Source organism: Mustela lutreola, chromosome 2 (assembly GCF_030435805.1).
Source record: "Mustela lutreola isolate mMusLut2 chromosome 2, mMusLut2.pri, whole genome shotgun sequence".
NCBI classification, from domain to species: domain Eukaryota; kingdom Metazoa; phylum Chordata; class Mammalia; order Carnivora; family Mustelidae; genus Mustela; species Mustela lutreola.
The window spans coordinates 220,016,760-220,040,123 of NC_081291.1; the positions used below are offsets into that span (position 1 = coordinate 220,016,760).

General features: G+C 47.1%; 1 protein-coding gene across 1 annotated transcript in view; it reads right to left on the reverse strand.

Moving 5' to 3' along the window:
* The window catches only part of DSCAM (DS cell adhesion molecule), a 749,662-nt gene that overhangs the window by 97,082 nt on the left and 629,216 nt on the right, over positions 1-23,364 (reverse strand). Inside the window, exons 17-19 of the mRNA XM_059165108.1 lie at positions 21,844-21,914; positions 3,104-3,344; positions 1,476-1,622 (exon numbers count right to left, since the gene is read on the reverse strand). Coding sequence (XP_059021091.1) covers positions 1,476-1,622; positions 3,104-3,344; positions 21,844-21,914 — 459 coding nt within the window. The remainder of the gene's footprint in view (positions 1-1,475; positions 1,623-3,103; positions 3,345-21,843; positions 21,915-23,364) is intronic.

The window sequence follows — 23,364 nt, forward strand, 5'->3', positions numbered from 1 at the left end:
TGTCCCCGGCTCACTGGTTTGGAACATCCAATATGGGAGACTCGGCCTTCCAGGAACCCATACAGAGGAGATGCTCAGCGAGCACCTCTGCCTTGGGTCAAGCAGGTGAATCTTTACAGAAGGGCTCTAGGGCTGGGTGCTGTGTGAGGTGTTATACCCAACAGCAGGAGGAACCAGCTCTGGTCCTCAGCCCCGAGAAGCAGGTCTGGCATAGACATAAGGAACTACGCCTCCCCAGACTGCTCTTTCTTTAGCAAGTGGTTCTTATTTAGCCAAGTGCCTTCATTCCTTTATTCTGGCACCAATATTAGCTCCCCCTGCAGCCTCTGAGGCCCTGTGTGTTCTGTTCATGGGGTGGGCACAGCCACCAGCTTGGCAGAGCAGCCCCAGGGGGCCTGAACAGGGGTGGGTTAGATCTGGCAGCGCCGGCTCTGTTTGCCCAAACTCAGAGGTGAGCTCGCACTTGGAGTCCACATGCAGGCAGAGGGGTTGAAAGAAGCCCCAGGCATTGTCCCTGGGGCAGGGGTGCGAGAGTCAGCTGGAGAGGAGGGAAGGGGAGGGCGCAGGTGTGGGCCACACGGGTCTTGGGCTGCAGGGATGAGCGGAGCTCAGCAGCTCCCCTGCGAATGCTGCAGGGTGGGTGCGTGCCGATCCTGCTGCTGACGGAGCGGGGCTCCGTCTGGTTCAGCTGCACCCACGCCACGAAAGCACCACCACACTGAGACGCGTGCTCCCCCAGAAACTTCTGGCTCCGATCTCGCCGCTACCTGAGGGGTCACGCTGTCATTCAGTCTTGGCCAAACACACAGACAGATTTTGTCCTATAATCTGAAATAAAGACACACACGCACACGCACGCACACGCACGCACACGCACGCACGCACACAGAAACCAGAAGAACGAAGGAAGAGAACAGGAGGAGGGGAAGGACAGTAACATGGGAGACAAAATGGAGAATTTGGGGTGGAACCGCTCCTCCTGAGAATGACAGTATTCCCGGCGAGGCGTCCGGCATTCCCTCTGAACCGTCTCATGGGTCAACTGCAGGGATTTAGGAAGTTCCCCTGCTGAGTCTTACTGGGAAATTGGAAGGGGCCAACCTTTTAGGATACACATCACATAGAACTTTCTAGAGCCAGATCACTGTCCTAGTGCTGCCTGCAGAGGCTTGGCATAGATACTCATCTAGGAAAGCACATCCAGGCCTACATTTCCCAAGGGCCAAAGGGCCATCCCCCCCCCCATACCTCAAACTGCTTCTTGAGGCTACATGTGGTTTCAAGCAGCTGTACACCCCTGTGCGCACTGAAGACGAGAGGTAAGAACAGAATGACGGGGGGGGGGGCGAGTGGACAGTGTCCACTGATAAAGATGCGCCCTCCATACCCTAAAACCCACACTAGGAGGTGGGTCGGCTAATACCATCACACATCCTCTGGGGCAAACTCACAGCCCTCGTTTTTAATCCTCTTACCTCCGTCCATCAGGTTGGCCCAGTAAATGACTCTGAACCCCTGGAGAATTCCATTCAAGGCTTCCTTGGAAAGTGTGGACCAGGATATTGATATGCTTTCTGGTGATGTTGCTATGGCTTGGACATTTTCAGGGGGGTAACTGGGCACTGAAATGAAATAATTAGAATCTGTAACAACCGTGGGTAGTTTAATTAGCAAAGCAATACGGAATAAACAACATTACTTTGACGTTTCAACATGCAAGCAAAAGAAAAAAAACACACTCAATCCACAAAAGTAAGGGGAAATATGAGTACCATTTCCCTTTTCAAATAGTACGATAACTTTCTCTCTACCCAACTGAACTGCCTCGTGTTGAAGAAGGTTGCCCCAGCACGGAAGGGCAGAGAACACTTCTGATCTTACTGCAAAAGTCAAAAGCCTTTGCTTCTCTAGTATATTTCCTCATCGCTCTCATGACAGAGGTTAGGGTTGCTTCACACAGCGCATGCCCTCCACAGTCCACAGGATCTGGCATACAAATGGGAAGCCTGGCTCCTGAGAGGTGCTGAAAAGCAGACACGTGGTCAGAGTGTCCTCACTGCCCCTCCCTGGCCAGCTGCCCTTGCAAAACTATAACGTGGCGTCGGAGGACAGAGAGTCAATGGTCTGAGATGTGGGCTCTTTGAAATGCTTTTCACGTGGTTTATCCAGACCTTAAACGCTGTGCCTGGGAGAAGGGACAAAATATCACCGGACCACGCACATCAGTGAAGCATTAGCATTGAGAGGGAAACCAAAAGGCATATGCAGTCATGACAGCAAAGATCGTGATCCTGGACAGAAAATCCCAGTCTCTGTGTTTCCGGTTTTCTAAGACGAGGATTCTCTCCCTATAGAAATGGTCAGAAATTATGGAGGCAAGTCACCCTGTGCCTCCTCACACCTGTGACCACGTGTCTAACTGCACAAGAGGCCATGGCGGTGCAAATTTCGTACCTTAAACTCTGCACTTACTGCTGCAATGAAGCCTGTGTCTTACACTGTCTCTAACGGGGGTCCCTGGACCCAGAGCTCTCCTTTGCTTTTCCAGCCCTCCTGACCGGTCAGGGGACAAGGCGAATTAACCCCTTGTGGTCAATAGGGGGCGCTCAGTCACCGTGAGATTTGTGCCAGGAAGGCTGCTCATTCCTTGCTCTGGTCCAAAGTGCTTGGGAAGAGGAAGCAATCATAAAGAGAAAGAAAAAGGAAGATGGGAAGGAAGGGAGGGAGAGAGGAAAGCTTCCTTAACACTGATTTGGAAGAAATTCTTAGGAAATCGGATTTCTGCATTCTGGTCAGGCTTCTGCAGTCCTAGTGAAAGCCTTCGATGCACCTGGGAAAAGCCCAGTTCTCGCGCCTGGAATGAATGAGATGCTGGAAAGGGAAGGATTTGGGCTTTGCATGCAAGCTCTGTCAAGGGCAAGACCCAGTGTGTGCAGCTGGTGAGCGAATGAAGGCAGACTTCCTGGAAACGGAGCCGCAGTCCCCCAGGCCTGGCACTGTTGTCACAGCAGGGCCGGCAGGAGCCAGGCTGTGGGGGGCCCGAGTGGCGACCAGAGCACACCCTTGAAGAAGGAAAGGCGCGCGCGGCAGCCTCCAGACCTACCGTCCTCGAGGGTGGTGGTGATGATTTCCTGAGAAGAAGGTCCTGTCCCGGCCCGGTTGCAGGCCTGCACCACCAGGCCGTACTGGGTGAACTTACTGAGGTTGTCCAGGGTGTAAATCTCACTGTCCCCAGTGGTGTCGATACTGATAATGTTGAACTGGAAGTTGCCCCCGGTGCTGTACTCGCGGTAACCTATTTGGTAGCCACGGATAATCCCATTTTGCAAATGTTTCTTGGGAGCCTAAAGAGGAAAGAAAAAGAAAACACTAAGGAACCCTGCAGGGACAAGAGGGAAGCCAGCGGCACCACCACCACCACCACCACCACCCCCCGTTTGGGAAAGCAGAAAACAGTCTGAAGGTCAGGGTAATAATAGCAGTAGGTGTCCTGGTGAGAGTGGTGTTGGAGTGAAGCAGCGAACCCTAGCTCTTGGCCGGGCCCCCTTCCTCCAGAAGTCGGAGACACTGGGCGCCTTCGCGGCGTCTCCACTGCGCCGACTGCCGTCGCGTGGGCACGCTGATCTCCACACCTTCACCAGGGGGGACCTACTGAGCTGGAGCTGCTCTGCCGGGCTGTCCAAGGCACTGGGGAGCGGAAATGCTTTTGTACAAAGTCCCCTGCCCTTGTAGGGACTATGGGAGCTTACACTCCCATAGAATGTTCCAGAATAATCAAGGTGTTTCCAGTAGGAAGCTGCGTGCGAAAGGAGTCCCCCACCGACATGAAGACACACATCATTTTGGAATCACTTCACGGTGATTTAAACCGGGCAGGGCTGAGGCGATAGTGAGCTACTCTCTGCTAATGACAGAGCATGTGCTGCCTTGAAGACAGAACATTTTTGCCAATACTGTGGGTTTTTATAAGAAACAAAACTCTTTTCAAGTATGTTATGAGAACAACACAACAGTGATGAAGTAAAGGTTCTGTAAAAATTTCAGGTAGTCAAGAGACGTGTGTGTGCATGTGTGAGGGTACTTGTGTGTTTGTATGTGAGTGTGTGTACACATGTGAGCGTGTGAACAAGTGTGCTATGTCTGTGTGTGCATGTGCGAGAGTATATGTGTGCATGTGTGTGTCATGTGTGTGCACACCAGGACACGTATGTGCCATGTCTATCTGCATGTGTGAGTACATGTGTGTATTGTGTTATGTTTCTGTGTATTGTGAGTACATGCGTGTATGTATGTGAGTGGGTGGGTGGGTGCAAGCATGTATGTGTGTATGTGTTATGTCCGTGTGCATCTGAGTACATATGTTATGTGTGTGATGTCTGTGTGTGCATGTGTTATGTTTATATGTACATACGTGAGTGTGTGGACAAGTGCGTATGTGTGTGATGTCTCTGTACATGTGTGTGAGTTCATGGTGGGTCTGTGTGTGCATGTGTGCAAGTACATGGTGTGTTTGTATGTGAGTGTGTGCAAGTGTGTCTGTCTGTGTATTTGTGGTATGTCTGTGTCTGTGTGAATACATGTGTGTATTCATGTGTGTGGTTGCAAGTGTGTACATGCATGTGTGTGAGCCCATATGTGTGTATGTATGTGTGTGTGTGTTTATATTTAACTAAAAACTGTAGATTTAGATTTGTCAGGACCATGAAAGGCTTTCTTTCTCTGTCCCCAAAGTGCTGACAGGCCAGTTGGAGAGAGAGAGTAAACACTTAAGAAACCACAGAGAATCTCAGATGTCTAAGCGCCGGGCACTGGAGGGCGAAGGCCAGTGCACATCCAGAAAGTGACAGACTCAGAGTGGTTTGAAGAGGCCAGCTGTCCCCCAACCCTCGGGGGCTTGGAAGGATGGCCAGGGTCTGGGACTGGAAGGGGAGGAGGTGATGCGTGCTGTATGAATTGCCTAATATGCCCCCTGCCCAGTGGAATTAGATGGCACTAAAATCACATTTTTAATCAAGTTTCCCCATTTTTCATTTTCTTGGATTGCAACGCCTTTGCTCAACAATGAGACTGACTTCATGCATACACACAGTTCCAATGGAGATCAAGGAAACATTCCTCGATATCATGATGTTCCTAGTCATGCTGGCACGGTTGGACCCTGACATGAGAGCTCATCCCTTTTTTACAAACAAATCTCTGGGCAATCTTATTTTTCCAGTGATGAGCTGTGACTTTTCACTTTGTATGAAATCAGATCTAAAGATTTTAGATTTGAGAATTTGGTTCCACAGAAATTGTCTTACCACAACCGCTGAATTTGCATTTATGTCATTTAATTAATGAATAAAATTATTTCCCTGTAAGAGTCATCTATAAGTCAAATTTAAAACATATACCTTTGCTGATTTCACAGAGTTTTTAAATGTTAAATATGGGACTGGAAGAGATCGTGGTGAAACAAATATAAATGATACATATATTTAAAGATTGGTTTATGCCCATTAAATATTCTTATTTTTCAACTGGTTCCCTGTGTAGGCTTAGGACCTCCTCAGATACGAAGTCGGGATCACAGTATGGTGGTTATGGCATCAGGTCAAGAAGCAAGTGAAGAGAGTAGAGACAAATGCCCATCAGAAAATGTTTACTAGAGAGGCAAACAATGTAGCTACATGTTCCAAAGCAAGGGGATCGGCTTGTTGACTTCCAGTTTCTTGGGTTTAGGATATGGTTGCACAGGTGGAGGAGTTTTTTTATTTTCCCCCTCCTGTAGATGAAAGTATGTTCCAACTAGCCTAACTTATGATGGCATTTTTAAAAGATTTTATTTATTTGAGAGAAAGAACATGAGCAATGGGGAGGGGCAGAGGGAGAGGGGGAACCAGGATCCCCACTGAGCAAGGAGCCCAATGTAGGGCTTGATCCCAGGACCCTGAGGTCATGACCTGAGCTAAATGCAGACGCTTAACCCACTGAGCCACCCAGGTACCATGTGATAGACATTTTGAATCAAAGAAACATTTAACAAATCACATGAAGAGAAAGTGCTGTTTTCATAAATAAAAGCCAAAATTCTAACTATGGCAGGCAAAGTTTATGTTTTATTATTACTTTGTAGGCTGGATGGCCCGATTTCCCCTTGGGGTATATTTACATTAAAGAAGTCCTTGAGAACATATTGAAAACTCAGATCTCTTTTTAAAGGTCCACAAACAGAGGGATCCTGTCCGTTCAGTCTAGGAAATTGTAGGGACTGTGGGGCAAGTTCCAAGGTTTACTGAAAGTGACCCTGAGACTTTCTGAGTTGAATGGACAATAAGCTGGTGGGGGCAGGGCATGTGGAACAGTCTGGCAACGGGCTTCATGTCATCCCAAGACAAATCAATGTATAATATTCTTTACTTTAAAATATGTTTTGGGTGGCACCTGGGTGGCACAGCCGGTTGAGCCTCTGCCTTCAGCTTAGCTCATGATCCCAAGGTCCTGGAATCGAGCTCCACATCGGGCTCTCTGCTCAGTGGGGAGCCTGTTTCGCCCTCTCCCTCTGACCCTCCCCTCTGCTCGTGCTTTCTCTCCTTCCCTCTCTCACATGAATAAATTTTTAAAAAAACTTAAAAAAATAAAAATATCTTTGGATGATGTTTTAAACATCCATGCATTGGAGCATGTGTTTACCTGGGATAAAGGTAGGTGTATGTAAGGGAGAAACCCTGATGGGGAAGGCAGTTTTAGAATATAATTCTCTGGCCACTAAATAGCATCAAATTGTGATTGACAAAATGGGTCAAAAATAATTATTTGTTTCATGAAACTAAATGAATGAAATTAATGGTGGTTTAGGAAGAAAAGAGAAAGAGGAAATCAGGTAGAGACCTTGAACATACTTTGAATCTGTGTTGCAGATACTGGAAAAGGAAAATTTCCCCAGATACCACTTTGATCATGTCCCTTTCTCCCCAGATCTCAGCAGTACCCGCAGTGAGATTCAAACCTGGTTGTAGTCTTTCCAGGCCAATGCCCCCTGGATGTTACCTGGTGACCTAGGATTCTCTCTAGTTGTTGGAACAAGCATGGGAATTCCAACTCTCTTGGGTTTTCCCATCTCACGAAAACCCTCATCAGAAACCACTCTTCTTCCTCCTCTATCAAAGCCCAACTCATTCTCCAAAGCCGGCTCAACTTCCGGCTCACCTGCTTCCTTCAACTGCCTCCGTCCAAGGGGTTCTCTCTCCTCTGGCCTCCACCCACATGCACCGATTCGCCTTCAGCTCCGCAAGAACTGATCAATTTCATCCCCTCCCGTGGCCTCTGTTCCATATCGAACGTCAGGTTTCCGAGGACTTGACTGTAAGCTCCAAGTGCCTAAGGATTCTCACAAACATGTTTGAAATCTCATCCACTCCCTTGTCCAAAACAGGGCTTCAGCAGAGCGGACATTCTCGGGCAATGTTACTGTCGACGCAGGAGAGAATGGTCTCGAGCACATGGGAGGCGCAAAGACATCTCTTGATGGTCCGGGATGACGTCATTGCAGGTGTGTAACCGGACTAGGTACAGGACCACCGAGGTTGGTTTGAAGACAGAAGAGATGCTTGGACTCCAGGTCCATGATGAAGCTGTCTGTCAGAGGCCTGGACGAGCCAGTAGAGAAGGGTCGCTCAGGACCACCGTGCAGTTGGATCCAGGTTGAAAGCCGGCTTCCCTGCGGTCTCTCAGCATGGCGGCTCATGCATCAGGATGAGGGGGGTCCAGCTTCCCTTCCCAGACCCATCAAGGGAGGAGATGAGCATCTGAGGAGCCAACTTGTTTGCACAAAGTCATCCTTTTTCTTTTCCTTATTAAAGCAGGGATCCTGGAGTTCGTTCACTTGTTGGGCCATCTCATGGGTGACATGTTTTTAGATCAAGAATAATTTACGGCAGACCCACAGATTCATAGCAAATCTCACCTGGCAACCCGTCCTCTTGCTATGTATTAAAGGAGGACTCTGGACAGTTAGTGAATGGAAAAATTAAAAGGAAAAAGGAAAAAAAGAAGAGACATCTAGGGCTCACTGCATATTGCAGAAGGCGACCGACGATGGCATTATTTACAGACGGCTCTGACTGACACGTGTCCTGTTTCTCCCTTCCCCCAGCCACGGTGAGTGTGCCACCATTCTGGAAGGATCCCTTCTCTCTTCATGGTTGTGCTTCTCATATGGGGTTAATTATTTCTCCGTGTTGACTACTATTCTTCCTTTCATTTACCTTAGGAGCAGGTAACGAGCCTGGGTTCTTTATCTGCCATCTGGGGAACTCTCTCCCTTTTCTAGCCCTGCAATTTTTCTCCTCCTCTAGTCCCCCCTAAACAGCTTTTTCTTTCATCCTTCCAAGTGTCCTTACTCTAGCCTCCGGCCCCCCCCCCCACCAACCCCCACTTCCTTAAGAAACTGTCTCTGTCCATCTCCATGACAACAGTAGCACGGTGTCAGTGTATCTGTGGTTTGCAAGCGTCTGCATTTTATGTGTCCGTCCAGAGGAGCCTGGGAGCTGCCTGCGGCAGATACAGAGGTCTTTGAAAAGCTAGCGAGCATAGGATGTGCAAATGCTCACAGCATCATCAAGGGTGTGGGTGATTAGAGCAGGCCTCTCTTCTCTAGAAAGCCACCAGCCAGGTCCTGTTCCTGCACGTGTCCCTTTCCCTTCCCAGCGCAGGTGAGCGGACTCGGCTCAATGCTAGGGTTCACCGGCCGACCAACTGGAGCGCGAAAGCCTCTGCTGCAGATTTCTGCATTCCAAGAACACCGTGTTACTGGGGCATGTTGAGGAACTCAGGTGAAAAATGAATTGAACGTTCTCCTTTTAGGATCTTCCAAATTCACTTGAAATGTAACTTGTCCTCATTTCCCTTTTCTTCCGCGGGCAGTGGACTGTCTTTCTTACCGTCATGTCCTCCTTCTAGTCCCCGCCCCTGTTCCCCAGCATCAATGGAAGCTACTCGGTAAGCTTGCGCGGTGAGTGGATGCATTCGCTGGAGCGGTAGGAACTGGGGCCCATCCTGCACAAGGGGAGACCGGCAAGGGAGCCCATGACGAGAGCAGTGTATGTGCTTGCAGTGCTGAGGGATGCCATGGGGTATCACGGAAGGGAAAGGGGGAGAGGTGCCTTTCCCCATTGTGGCAGAAAGACTCCCAGATTCCCAGAGAAGGCGCATATCATCTGAGCCTCTAGGAAGACCGACCAGCGCTGAAGAGGGACAGCCTTGCAGGAATACAACCAGCCTGCCCCTCTGCACCCGGGAGAGTAACCAGGGCTGGCCCTGGGAGGAACAGCTCCGAGTGACCCTTCGGAAGGGTTCTGTGCTGACTGTGCCGGTAGAGATGGCAGGAGCTACTCCGCGCAGGTCTGAGAAATTTAGGATGAGTGACACAACGATGAAGGAGGCACAGTATTGAGAAGCCAAGAAGTTTGACTTGAAGCTGATCGTCACTGAGTCCTCGTCAGTTCTGGCAGCTGGAGTGGAGGCGGCGGCCAAGTGTGCGATCAGGCTTGGGAAACACATGCAGAATTTTAGAAACAGGCTCTTACAGTTTTGCGGGATGAAATTGAGGTTAACTGTTGCATCACAGGACTTCATTAGTTTCTCAAGTGTGGGGCGGTTCTCGTTTCGTTCACCCACTCATTCATTCCTTCATCCAACCCATAAACATGTTGAAGAGCTGCTCTTGCTGGGTCCCCTCCTTTTTCTGAATCGCACTGTTGTCTGCACAGCACACTTTCTGGTAACCATACACAGCATTTCTCACCAGATTTAATGGCTTATCCAGGGGTTTCTGCCGGAGAACTAACAAAGGAAAGCATAGCACATCCGCAGACCCCAACTGGTGTTGGCTCTGAGAGCTGGTCTCCAGAATATCCCACATTGAATGTCAGGGCCTCTAGATGTCCCAATGTTTCTGGGAAACAGAGTTGGCCAGAGGGTGATTGGTGTCCCAGAGTCTGGGAGTGGAGTCCGTTGAAGAGAATGACAGAGCGGGAATCTGTCCAGGTTCAAACCAGGGAAAAAGCAGAGAGACATGGGAAGGGGCTGCAGGAGACAGGTCCATGGGCCACCAAGAGGCGAGGCCAGGGCCCAGCCAGGAAAGAGTGCACACTTAGAGACTCTGAGGCTTTGAGAGACAGATCTCACCTGTGCATCTAGACTTTGCACAGGCAGCGGAGATGCAGAGGATAAGGGGTTTGGGGTTGGATGCCAGGAGGGAGTGTGTACCAGTCTGTGAGCACATGACTGGGACCCCAACTATTCAGCAACAGCTGAGTGATCTCAAAAAGCTTGGCTCCTCCAGAGGGACCCAACCTGAAGTAGATCCCCTGTAGGTAGTGGGAGCCCCTGAGAATGGCTGGGTGGCTGTGGAGATCCGGGGGTCCCACTTGATCCAGATCTGCTCAACAAGAGAAAAGCCAGTATTTTCAAAGATATCAGAGTCTTTGTAAAGGAATGGCCTGCTTCAACCATAGGAAGAATTACTACTGTCCTAGTCTTTTTAACTTCTGCTTGAGTAAGTTCTGTCCAAAAGGACCACAGAAGATCCGCAGTTCAGAAGGAGATGCTGAATGGAAGGAAGGCTCTGACTTCACTCCTGGGAAGAGTCCGCTGGTCCTTCAGCTCTCTGCTGGGAGAGCCACGTAACAGGAAGCTATTCGTGACATATTCCAGCGGCCCATGTCTGTCTCCCAGGTGTAGTTGTGTTCAGTATGGCCTGGCTGACAAACTGTGGTCCTGTGGCCATATTTGGCTGTTCTTCTATATGGCCCTTAGCTAAGAACGCATATACTTTTTATGTATTGATATGTCTGCAGAATTCGAAGGAGGAAGAGTATTTCGTGACACATGAAGATTACATGCACTTCAAATGTCAGTTGCCTGAGTAAGTTTTACTGGCTGTCTGCCTCTGTGCTATAGTCAGTAGAGCTAGGAGTTAAGACAGAGACTCTGGAGCTCACAAGGCTGGAGATCTTTGCTCTCTGGCCCATGACAGAAAGTTTGCAGACCCCTGGGGGACTCAGTGTGTGGACTGAATCAGCGTGCAGGTTGGGGGGTAGAATTCACGGGGTGAGCTGGGATTGGAGGTGGGTGAGGATGGGAGGAGAGGCACCTTCATGAGAGGAAGGTTGGAGAGAGGCCAAGGCTTAGGGTGAGGGCTTGATGGAGTCAGTCCCCTTTCTTGCTGGGATGGAGAAGTCCTAACCCATGTTCTGTCAGAAGAAGACCAGTAATGTCTGCATCAACAGCAGACTTTTGGTCATGGATTTAATATCTACCATGGATACTTTATGTCATGATTGAAACATAGAGGGGCATTGCTTCCATAGAACTACCTACCTTTGTCTCTTATCTGTGCTTGGGTGATGAGAAGCATTAACCTCAACTGAAGGAATTTCAGGCATGAGCAGTCTTAAATGGTTAATGGAGGAGAAGAGCATGGAGAAAGTACTCAGTAGGATCATCTCTCCTGTCAGGAACATGCTATCCTGGGTGTGGGATTCCCCCAGGAACCACTCTGGTTCCCAGATGGGGGATGCACCTGACATGTGCCCAAATGCAGAGACAGCCCCAGGTCCTGTACAGAGCCTCCAGGAGTGACACTGCCCATTCTCTGGCTCATCCCTTACTTTTTGGGAATTCTGACCTCCACAAGTCAATTAGAATACACCTGAATTCTTCTGTTTAGATAAAAACAGGGCTTATTTCCAACTTTAGATTGTAACTTTCAGAAAAAAAAAAACAGAAATGATAATATATCTTTAAAAGATATATTATTTCATGTATTTCATTTCCTGTATTTCTATGATTACTCAAAGCATATAGCAGTTTTTACATCTCACGTTAAAATTTTCAAAAGAATGTGCTAATGGGAGGAATCTATCACAAGAGTTACAAGACCGTATCATGCTTAGCGAAATAAGTCAAGCAGAGAAAGACAACTATCATATGATCTCCCTGATATGAGGAAGTGGTGATGCAACATGGGGGCTTAAGTGGGTAGGAGAAGAATCAATGAAACAAGATGGGATTGGGAGGGAGACAAACCATAAGTGACTCTTAATCTCACAAAACAAACTGAGGGTTGCTGGGGGGAGGGGGTTTGGGAGAAGGGGGTGGGCTTATGGACATTGGGGAGGGTATGTGCTTTGGTGAGTGCTGTGAAGTGTGTAAATCTGGTAATTCACAGACCTGTACCCCTGGGGATAAAAATATATGTTTATAAAAAAAATAAAAAATTAAAATACAAAAAAATATATAAAAAAATAAAATAAAATATTGCCTTGTGATACAGTTAGTTGGGTACATCTTAGTGCATTAGGTTAAATGTATTTGTCCTGGCGAAATGAATCTGAAAGCATACGTGTGTTTTCCTGTTCTGTTTCGTATTACCATGAAAATGGAATGTGGAGACTAGATGCAGGGGAGTCTCCTGCAACCACTGGCTCACAGCTGTCCTGGCCAGAGTTCTTCCTGAAATAGACCACAGGGAACTTTGTCCAGCCTGGTTTTAAATCATGGAAAGAACATCAGATTTCTTCATTTGCCTTAGGAGACATGTCCATGACATAACAGGTGTCATCTGAATTCTTGGTTGTGCATGCTTTCGATTATTCCTTTGATTTTTCCTCCTAACATCTGTGTTCATTTACTAAATATCTACTTTATTTGATTTTTCTTTTTTTTTTTTTTTTTTGAATCTTCTCTTTATTTATTTGGCTGCCAATTACATTGGCTGCTTCTAATCCAGAAGTATCATTATTTAACATAAAATCCTAGTCCTAGAAAAACAGATATTGCTCAAAACTTAAAACTCTGCATCCTTATTCTAAGTAGGATGAGTGTCCAGGCCATTCTTTTGACAGTCAAAGCAGCATTCTGCTTTCCCCAGTAGCTGTACCTTGACATATCTGTTTCGTTTTAAAAATAAAAAAATAAAAAAATGTGTTCAGTAAAAGTTTTTGTCACCACTGCATCAACTTTGTGGATTATAAATTGGCTGCTATCCATGCAACATTAACAACACTGAATTCTGGGTGAAAGCAAAATATTTAAGAAGCTATTCCTACTGCTCTTACACATTTTTTTTTTTTTCCTACTAAGGACAGCAGGGAAAAGTTAAGTACCATGAGAAATTGAATTTCCACAAAGTCGATGCAGTTGTAACAAAAAGGCTTTTACTGAACACTTTTTTTTAAACAAAGTACTTTTTTTTTAACTTAATTTTATTTTTTCAGTGTTCCAAGATTCATTGTTTATGCACCACACCCCATGCTCCATGCAATCCGTGCCCTCCTTAATACCCACCACCAGGCTCACCCAACCTCCTACCCGCCTCCCGTCCAAAACCCTCAGTTTATTTCTCAGAGTCCACAGTATCTCATGGTTTGTCTCCTGCCTCCTAAGATGTGGTATATATACACAATGGAATACTATGCAGCCATCAAAAGAAATGAAATCTTGCCATTTGCGACAACATGGATGGAACTAGAGCGTATCATGCTTAGCGAAATAAGCCAAGCAGAGAAAGACAACTGTCATATGATCTCCCTGATATGAGGAAGTGGTGATGCAACATGGGGGCTTAAGTGGGTAGGAGAAGAATCAATGAAACAAGATGGGATTGGGAAGGAGACAAACCACAAGTGACTCTTAATCTCACAAAACAAACTGAGGGTTGCTGGGGGGAGGGGGGTTGGGAGAAGGGGGGTGGGGTTATGGACATTGGGGAGGGTATGTGCTTTGGTGAGTGCTGATTCACAGACCTGTACCCCTGGGGATAAAAATACATGTTTATAAAAAAAAATTATTTGATTTTTCTGATGAGAAATGTGTTATTAGCAACATGGCTTAATGAGTGCTCTCTAGGAAAACGAGGCACACAAAACAATGTATATTCATTTACTCACTCGCTTGATGGGTGCCAATCAGCGCATTTATAATACTTAGTTCCATATTCACTGTAACTTGAATTCTGATTTATTCTGTTAAAAGTAGAGTCAGTGTTTTATGAGAACCAGTAAAACTATACCCGAGACGGTCTTGTGAATATTTTTCTTAAAATCATTACCTATCCAGCAATTATTAGGTCATTTAAGATAAGTTTGTTTGTTTGTTTGTTTGTTTATTTATTTATTCAGGCAAATTTCAAAAGATTGACATTTACTGGGATGTACTGTCAGTAGAAAAGGCTGTGCTATCCAGAGCCACTAGGGGGCCAGCATCCAGGGAGGACACCAAAACCAAGTGTGTCCTTTCAGGCCATCCCTCAGGTTCCCAAGTGCCCTCACATCCTTCATCCTCCCTGTTATCAAGTGATGGAACTAGTGTAAATGTTGTGAGTTTCAGCAAAGACAAAGTAACTTGCTTGAGGCTATTAGGTATGGAAGTGGGAGTAATATCTAATTTTCCTGAAGTCTAATCCAATACTTTTTATATCATATCATATCATATCATCATATCATATTCTTATTATATGCAATTTACTTATTGTAGGTGGATTTAACTTATGTTAATCCTACTCTATGTCCAGTGATTTTTTTGTACATAGTCTTCAATCCCTGTAAGACTTCATAGCTAAAATTATGCACAGTGTACTTAATAGACAGTAATTTTCAATATTATTCAACCATGAGCAATTTTTAGTGGAATGTCCCCACTTTAGGACCTAATTCACTTACAAAATGTGATGTTGACGTATCAGACAAAGAAGACCTATGACTGGTCATCAACTCATGTCCAGAATGCTCTTTTAGTTATGACCTCGTGATTCTTACGCACTACTCATATTTGCATTTTTGACGATAGGTTCTCTCTCAAGGCAAAAATACCGCCCTTGCCTCCTGACTCACTGTACCCTAGCAGTTTATAATGTAACAGCTCTGAAAGAGAACAGCGGAAGTGCCTGCTCTCAGATGCCTTGTCTTGTCAGGGTCATCCAGGCTCAGTGTGAAGCATTCAGAATAAACCATCTGAAAGGACTGCCAGTTGATGAATGGAGATGGCCTTGGTTCTAGTTCTTAGTCCAAGCCCAATTAGCTGAAGAGGTACACTGGGATGGGCCTCCTTATACTGAGTCTGAGCCAACCTCTCCAGCATGCCTGGTGTCAGACCTGGACCCATGCTCCCGGCGGCTGAGCAGCCTTTGGGAATGTGGCCAGCATTTTTTTCACTACACCTGGGGGTTGGGAACTAGGAGAATTGCCTGCTTAGGTTGGGAGGCCAGCCAGGACCCCTTGGGCAGCTTGGCTTGAGGCTCTTCTCTGGAGCAGAGAACTGGGCTCACTGGGGAAGGCCAATCCCATGCCTAAACCAGGAAGGCTAATCCAAGGGATCAATGGGGAGAGATGCCAAATACATGCCAAGTGAGGCAAATGAGCAATGAGTGGTTTTATTAAAGGGATTTGTGTATTTTACACCTGCACACAAATAGTAAGATGTGCATATAGTCCAAGGGTTTCCAAACGAAAAGGTAGCCCCTATCGATACAAATATTTTAACAGGAATGTATACAATGGGAATGTCTCATGTATTATTTGACAAATATTTAAATATACTCCTACTGGGGATCTAGTGGACAAACAAAGTAAAAGTAAAACACACCCTCTACCCTCACAGAGCTAGTCAGCTGTAAGAAGTTGAGAGAGAAGAATCACAGGGTATGCAGACAACCGAAAGATTCTGAATTCAGTTCGGATTTTCCTCCTCTTGTTAGAGGGGGAAGAGGCTGACTCGCTAATATGAGAAGGGCAGACGGTTCCTTAAATATTTGTAAGGCATGTTGGTCATTGGGATTTTTAATAAAGCTGCTGTAAATCCAACTCTAGAACAAATTGATGAAGAAATGTAAATTTTGTAATTTTTCATACCCTGAGGATTAAAGTAACAGTCAAGGAATGAAGTAAAATTAATTTCAAGGCAACCCGTTTGAATGTCAGTGGATGTTAGGAAAAGGGGTGTTGACTTACTACTGCACATATGCTAGGCTAAGTTTACATTTGGAAAGAAAGAGGGATAAGGTTGAAATTACGTTTTTCTTATTTTCTGTAATATTAAGGTTGAGTAAAATTTATAACATGAAGTTGGAAGGAACAGGACAAGAAACTAATATTTGTAGAAACTTACTATGCACAAGACACCATCTTGGCACCCTGTGTACCTTAGCTTATCAGTTGCTTAGAAACCAGTTGGAAAACGTTGGTGAGGGTCCTCGACCTGACAGTCCCAAGCCCTCAGATTTTGGGCAAATCCCTTCTAGGTCAGGAGTTTGTATGAAGCCCGATATACCCAGTGCACAGATCTAACGGTCTAATGCACGCAAAGTTGAGCACAAAGCCTGGCTAACAGCAAGTGCTCGGAAAGACTGGTTTCCCAGGGACCCCAGCCAGGAAATCGCATTCTAGAAGACAGTCCTTTCCCAACATGGCGTGCCATTTCCTGGGTAGAGGGATTTAGATGCCGGAGTCAAGTGGAGGCTGCAGTTCATTAAACCATTATAATGAAGGTCACTGGCAATCAGGCGGCTCTGTTTTAAAAAGACAAGCTAAGCCATTTTCCCATTGTAAGAGCTCATCTGGGAAACATAACATATTGCAATGATGCCTCAATTAGTTGGAATTACTGGGGATTGTGCAGATGTGATGTTTTAGTTAAAAGTATTACTGAAATTTAATTAAATCCCTAAATACGAGATGTTCAAATTTTATGGAAATCAGGTAATCTCTTCTGCAACATTGTTCATTCTAAATGAAATTCAGCCAAAGGGTTGGATACAGAGGGGCAAGAAAGTGGCAAAATTATTCTAAAATGTTGTCCTGAGTTGTCAGTCTGGACAACCATTTTTAGTACTGTAACATTTAAACAATTGAAATATTCATATTTTTGGAATAGCATATGGCTCTGAAAAGACTTCTCATTCAAAACAAAAGAAAATATTTATATCAAGAGGAAAAAAAAATCTCTACCTTACATTGCATCCTCTGGAGAAATGTTTTGAGATACTTGTAAGAATTAAATATTTCAGATACTTAAGATTTTATGCTATGAACACATACAGATAGCAGGCAATCAAACTGCCCTTCATTTGCGATAAAATGGGACTGGTTGATTCTGAGACTGACCAGAAGAGAAGGTGACAGGTACTGTCAAAAGAGACTTATTCTGTCAGTATTTCGACACTTAGGGAGGTAGACTAGAACCATGATTTTCTGAAAAGCCAAAAAATTCTCCGTGAGGTTTATGATTTTGAGGTACTTAATTAAATATATTATCAATAATCAGTAGCTTTAAATATTCTGACTTTTTAAAAAGACTTTATTTATTTATTTGACAGAAAGACATCACAGGTAGGCAGAGAGGCAGGCGGGGGGTGCGGGGAGCAGGCTCCCTGCTGAGCAGAGAGCCCGATGCGGGGATCGATTCAGGACCCCGAGATCATGACCTGAGCCGAAGGCAGAGGCTTTAACCCATTGAGCCACCCAGGTGCCCCTCTTTCTGATTTTTTAAAGATTTTATTTATTTCTTTGTTTCAGAGGAGGGGTGTGGAGCTGTGGGAAAGGGGCAAGCGGACTCCAAGCTGAGCTCCAAGTCCGCCGTGGAGCCGGACCCCGCGACCCTGAGACTGTGACCTGAGCTGAAATCAAGAGTCAGGTGCTGAACTGACTGAGCCAGCCAGATGCCCCCATATTCTCTCTGATTCTGAATAACCCCAGCAAAAACGGCAAGAAACTGCATTTGCTTATGCAAACTCTTCTGTTTTTCAAAGGGGAGGAACAAGAGCTAGAAAATGAATCTTTATTATCATTTACTTCCTTTTTAGTTATTTGGAACCACTTATGCTATCTCTCGAGTTCCTGTCAAGGCACTGATCAGGGTTTTTATTTAACTCCAAATACTTAAAATTATTAAAAGCCCGATTTAATAGGGCACGGGTTCTTGGACATCTTCCTGAAGGCTGACATTTGATGTGATGTGCAGAGGGCCATTTCCTCTGACACTTATCACGGATTTTTTGAACCATTACTGTCATGTATTTTTTCAGTAAATTACAGGAGAAGCCCATTGGCAAAGTGGTGGGTCCCTGGGCTCCACGGAGCGGGATGGCAGTCTTGGGCACCCACTGTGGGGGGCTCAGGGAACTTCATGGCAGCGTGAATTAGACCCCACGATAGTACAGGCTGGAGCTCGGAGCTCCTCCCAGCTGGGGGTGTTCTCCGTGGCAGTTCCTGAAAGACGGAATGCTTGGGAGGCTGCTGTGATTGGAACACTAGGGCTGTGGACTCCTTTATTCCAACTCACAGATGTCCTCACCCAGTCATTTGTTCCCTCTCTCATTCATTCATGCAAGCGTGCCACCCACTGGGGACCAGAGGTGAACGAGGCCCTCCCTGACCTTAAACAGCTCTCTGAACCACAGAGGAGGTCCAGGCATGTGGAAGGTAGAACCTATGGGACGGGGCCTCACTGAGCTGTCACCAAGAGTGAGGGTCACATGGGGGCTCAGACAGTTCCTTCCAGAGTCATGCAGGTCTGGATGGGGTGGGGGGTGTGAGAAACAGTGTCATCGGTGACAGCGAAGGAGGAGGGAGAAGCTAGCTCTGGGCACGTGGATGGCCTGTTGGAATGGGGGCAAGGTGGGGAGGGACACCTGCAGCCAATGCTGAATGGCCTCTTGAGTCCAGTGGGTCTTGGTCTACATTCAGTGGGTCATGGGAAACCTTCACCAGGCTTGAAATTTTAAAAGCTTGGACCTTTTCCGTGGTCAAAGACATGGCTAAAATAAAAAGGGGAAGTTGTGCTGTTTATTTGGTTCAGTGGGAGGGATATGTCACAGAAGGGCTGCTTATACTATAATTAAACAACCAGGATCTAGCTCCAGTATTCAAGGCTGCCAGAGTGCCTGGGACCCGTCAGAGGTCAAGAGTCTAAAATGGCTGTTTTCCCACCAAAGCCATGGCACCATTCTCCCTCTGTCTCCTCTCTCCCGAGTGCAACTTTCACTTCTGTCTGTCATCCTGCGACCCTGAATGAGCGCCGAGCGCGCTGCCTCCTGACCGTGGTGTTGCTGTCCTGTCCACTGGGGCGCGACTCCCTCTCTGGGTTAATGTGATGCTTCCTTCTCCCCTTACTTCCTTCTGTCTTTCCCTCTCTGGTCAGTTTCCTTACACAAAATGCAAGTCTTTGGTGTTTACACCATAAAATCTAGGCACATTTCATGCAGGAAAATGTCCTTTACATATACTTTGGATTGTAGAGAAAAGTCCAGTTGAACCAGGGATGCGCTCTCATGATGTAATCAGGCCGATGTGCAATGACAAGCCAGAGAACGGGGGGGTCCTTACCTGGTTCAGTCTGCTAAGTCTCCCAGACACCTGTCCGTGCTGACAGGCCCCACAATACCCGCCCACAGCTCGGAGAGAAACCGCTGCTCCATGAACTGTGCATTGCCACTGGCTCATGTCTAGTGGGAGCAGGGCTTTCTTTCCATACGACATTAAGAAGAAATACTTTAACAGTGATTTACTGAATTTAGCTTTCTTTCTCTTCTGGAGACAGAAAAGACACCATGTCTGGAAAGTCTTGAAAGTTTCCATTTTTAGGTGCATGAGTTCTGCGAACAGACACCTTTCTCAGGCAGGACCCAGAAATCTTGAGGGGCCACAGGAGTAGCTGGCCTTCCTCACTGGCGACGTGTGAGACTGAGCAGAGCCAGGGCTGAGGACTCACAGAGCCGTTAACTGAGGCAGAGTGAGTCAGCATTCCATCTGCAGAGTGGCCAGGACGGGTCCAGGGTTATGGCTCGCTGAGGGCCTTTCACTGTCTGTTGTGTGATGCTCGAGCTGGCGGATACGCTTACAGACATGCCAGCACTTCCCACGCGCTCGGCCTGTGCTGTCTGTTTGGCCGAACACTCCGGCCTGCTGTCCTCCGGAGCCAACCACCGGCTGGGGTATAAGGGCTCGCACAAAGGGGCTGTGGCATCGGCACTGAAGATGGTGGCTACCCTGACAACGAGGAGTTTTTTGTTACAGAGGCAGCTCCCTTTACAAAATGGCTGGCACCAGAAGGAAAACACCAACAACAGGGGTGATGCGCTAGGCCTTTATGGTTTTAGGGGCGAGCCCCCCGAGGACCCCACTTGGGTGTTGGCTTCTGCTCTTGATGAGGGAGCAGGAGGCTGGCTGAGGACAAAGCAAGAGCTGGCGCCTTGCACCCCCCCTTTCATCCGCTCCCCTCCATAGGTGTAGCATTCCTCAGGCACCCCTGACTGCCATAAAATGATAAATAGTTAACTTGCTGAGATCACAATCCTACAAGAGAGGAGTCTCCCTTGGTTTGAAAATGTCCTTGAGATTACAACAAAGAAGTTACCTTATCAATAGCCCAATTTCCAAAGACACAGAACTCAGTTCCTCAAGCCCTAATGTCACCCTCCCCTCCATAAAAAACCGAAGGAGGTGGAGGTAGAAGGAAAAGTAAATAAAGTTAAATTTCTTCTAAACCTAAATCTCATTAACAAGGATGCTTGATAGCAGGAATGTAACATTCCACCAGGAGACTCTCAATTGTCCTTACTTGATAGCAACTAAGCCTTCAATATCCTGATAGTATTCTTTGCCCCAATAGCCCTTCTGAACACCCCTTTGTCCTCACCTACCCAACTCCTGTGTATATAACCAGCCACTCCTCACAACCCGGGGCAGCAGCAGCTCTTCCTGCCCACGGGTCCTGTCCCCGTGCTTTAATAAACCACCATTTTGCACCAAAGATGTCTCAAGAATTCTTTCTTTAGTCGTCAGCTCCGAACCTCACCCCACCGAACCTGACTTAGGTTCTGGGACTTCATCACTCTGAGGGAGGATGCGGGGAAAGAGAGACAACTTTCTATAAGAACAGGAATAGAGTGAGGCCATCAAGTTTCTGGGTCTTATTGCCAGCAGAGGAAGGGGACCTCAGAACTGGAAGAGCCGGTGCAGCCCACACAAGTGGGGACCCAACAAGAACATTCTAAGTAGAGTCCATAGTCACCGTCGGCAGGAGCCCATCCAGGGATGAGTGATTCCCAAGACAGCTTTCCCCGCTGGGTGAGTGACTTCAAGATCCCTAGGGCAGTGACCTGTGCCCAGCATGCTCCAACACGTAACCAACGCTTCCTTCACCAACGCCTTTCACAGTTTTTCAATGCTGTGAAAAACATGGCGGCCGTACTGGGCGTAACCATGCTGCCTGTGTATTTGTTTGCTCTGTCGCTCAAGCGTCTATCCCAGTGACCAGCCACAAGCCCTCGGCTGACCAGTGGCCAGCCCACATCTGCAGCCACATGTGGGCACCACTGCCTTGGATGGCAGCTGGCTCCACAGGCCACCATGCTGAGGAGGAAGGGAAGGGCATTCTCGAGGACATTGTTCGCTGGTGGCACAGTGAGGGTGACAGTCTTTTCTGCCAGTTCCGTGGGCTATCTGCCATGCTCGGATCTGCCACTTTGGAAAAGCACTTAGGAAAAAGCTTCCCCTGGACCAAAGCTAGGTGTGCCAAGCACATGTCTTCTCCTACTTGTGGAGCAGCCAGCTCTTGGGACCCCATCAGATTCAAAGAATGAAAACAAGACATGCCAACCCGCTCTCTCTGCAAACGAAATTGGCTGTAAAAGTATTCAGAATGTGGATACATATACTGGACATCAAGAAAAGAGCTTTTAATCTAATGTGGCAAAACCAAAGTTTCACACAATGTCACTGTCTTGGCATCCTCACACGGCATGTACGTGACGTGCTCACCCCGCAAACACCGTGCAGGAATACAAGGGTTGGCTCAGTTTACCTTCCAGGTGACCCTGATGCTCTGAGATGACAGGGGCTCCAGGTGCACCTCCTGAGGCGGGCCGTCGGGAGCTGTAAAGACCAGAACCCACAGGTTAGAGCCCATTTCTAGACAGGCTGGTATCTACACAACACGCCGGCCCAGGAGACAGGCCCCCGGCAGCACAGAGAAGTGTGTTTGCAGCTTTAGTGAGCAGACCAATCTGGCCAAGTTGTTGGTACTGAATTCACCCTGTGCGTCCTCGCTCCCACGAGAAATGAACCTTGAGGACCTGCCCTTGCATTCTTCCTCACCACACCTTTGACAACGTGATTAATCTACTCAAGTCGGAGCAAGTTCCCAGGTAAGACAGGAAGGGGTAAGACAACATGGCTTTTATGAAACCCTGTGGTGCGTATCAAAGACCCTTCTTTTTCCCTTGGAACTCATGTTTAGGGAAAATGGCATTGGGATCATGGGGGAAAAAAATCAGGATTCTTCTGCTTTTGAGTCCCTTTGATGGCTTTGGGTTTTCACGCTTTGTGCTTGAAAACTCTCATGAACCAGGAGTGGTAGCCTCAGAAAGCAGAAGCAGAGTTAAAGAGTCAAAGCATGCAACTCACACCACCCTATTTCCAAGACTTGTAGGATTCCAATTACCTGCCGGTTCCAGTCAGTCACTGGGTATCAGAAACGTGTGAGCACCAGGCACACAGTGTAGTACTAAGAGGCAGAACACGTTTTAGTCCACCGAGAGCTCACGTGTTACCAGAACAGCAGAATGCATGCACTGTGAGAGAGAAGAGTCTGCCAGCCTACAGCACGGAGGACATGGAAGCATCTTGCAAGAAGCAGAAGCAAGAGGGAACTCGGGACTCGGAGGGAGAGACCCCCTTTGGGGTCCTGTGGGATGGACGGTCCTGCTATCCCTGCTGAGCTGCGCAAGGGCCGTTTCTGTGGATGTGGAGATGCCCCTTGGCGGAAGAGGGAGGAGCACAGGGCAGATGAGAAAGTGGCAGTACTGATTGTGAGCTGGTTTGAAGGGTCTGGAAATCAGTGGAAGGGTAGAGGTGAAGGTCAGATTAGGGGAGAGGCAAGGTCAAGGGAAACATGATCTTGGTTCAGGAGAAGAAGTTTCGAGTAATAAAGTTGCTAGGCTGATGGGTGTTTCCATCTTTCTGAGTCCAAATTCTGGCTATCTCACTTAGCAGCTGTGTGGTTGCTTAATTCCTCTGTGTCTCGGTTTCCTTCTGTGTAGAACAGGACAATAAAATGCACGTCATAGGGTTGTTATGAAAATAATGTACTCAGTAAATACAAGCAATAATAATCATTATCATTGGGTGTTTGACACAAGGAGAGATGAATGAAAAGAAAAGGTATGCTTTTCTTTTTCTATTTCATAGAATGAAAAGAAAAGGTATGCTTGAAGGAGCAATGTCTGAACACAGAGGCAAGTGTACTGTCAGGAATGGAGATGGTGGGGTCCTGGGACACCAGAGTGACCATCTCTGCGGTGGGAGGAGGGGGGAAACAATGGGG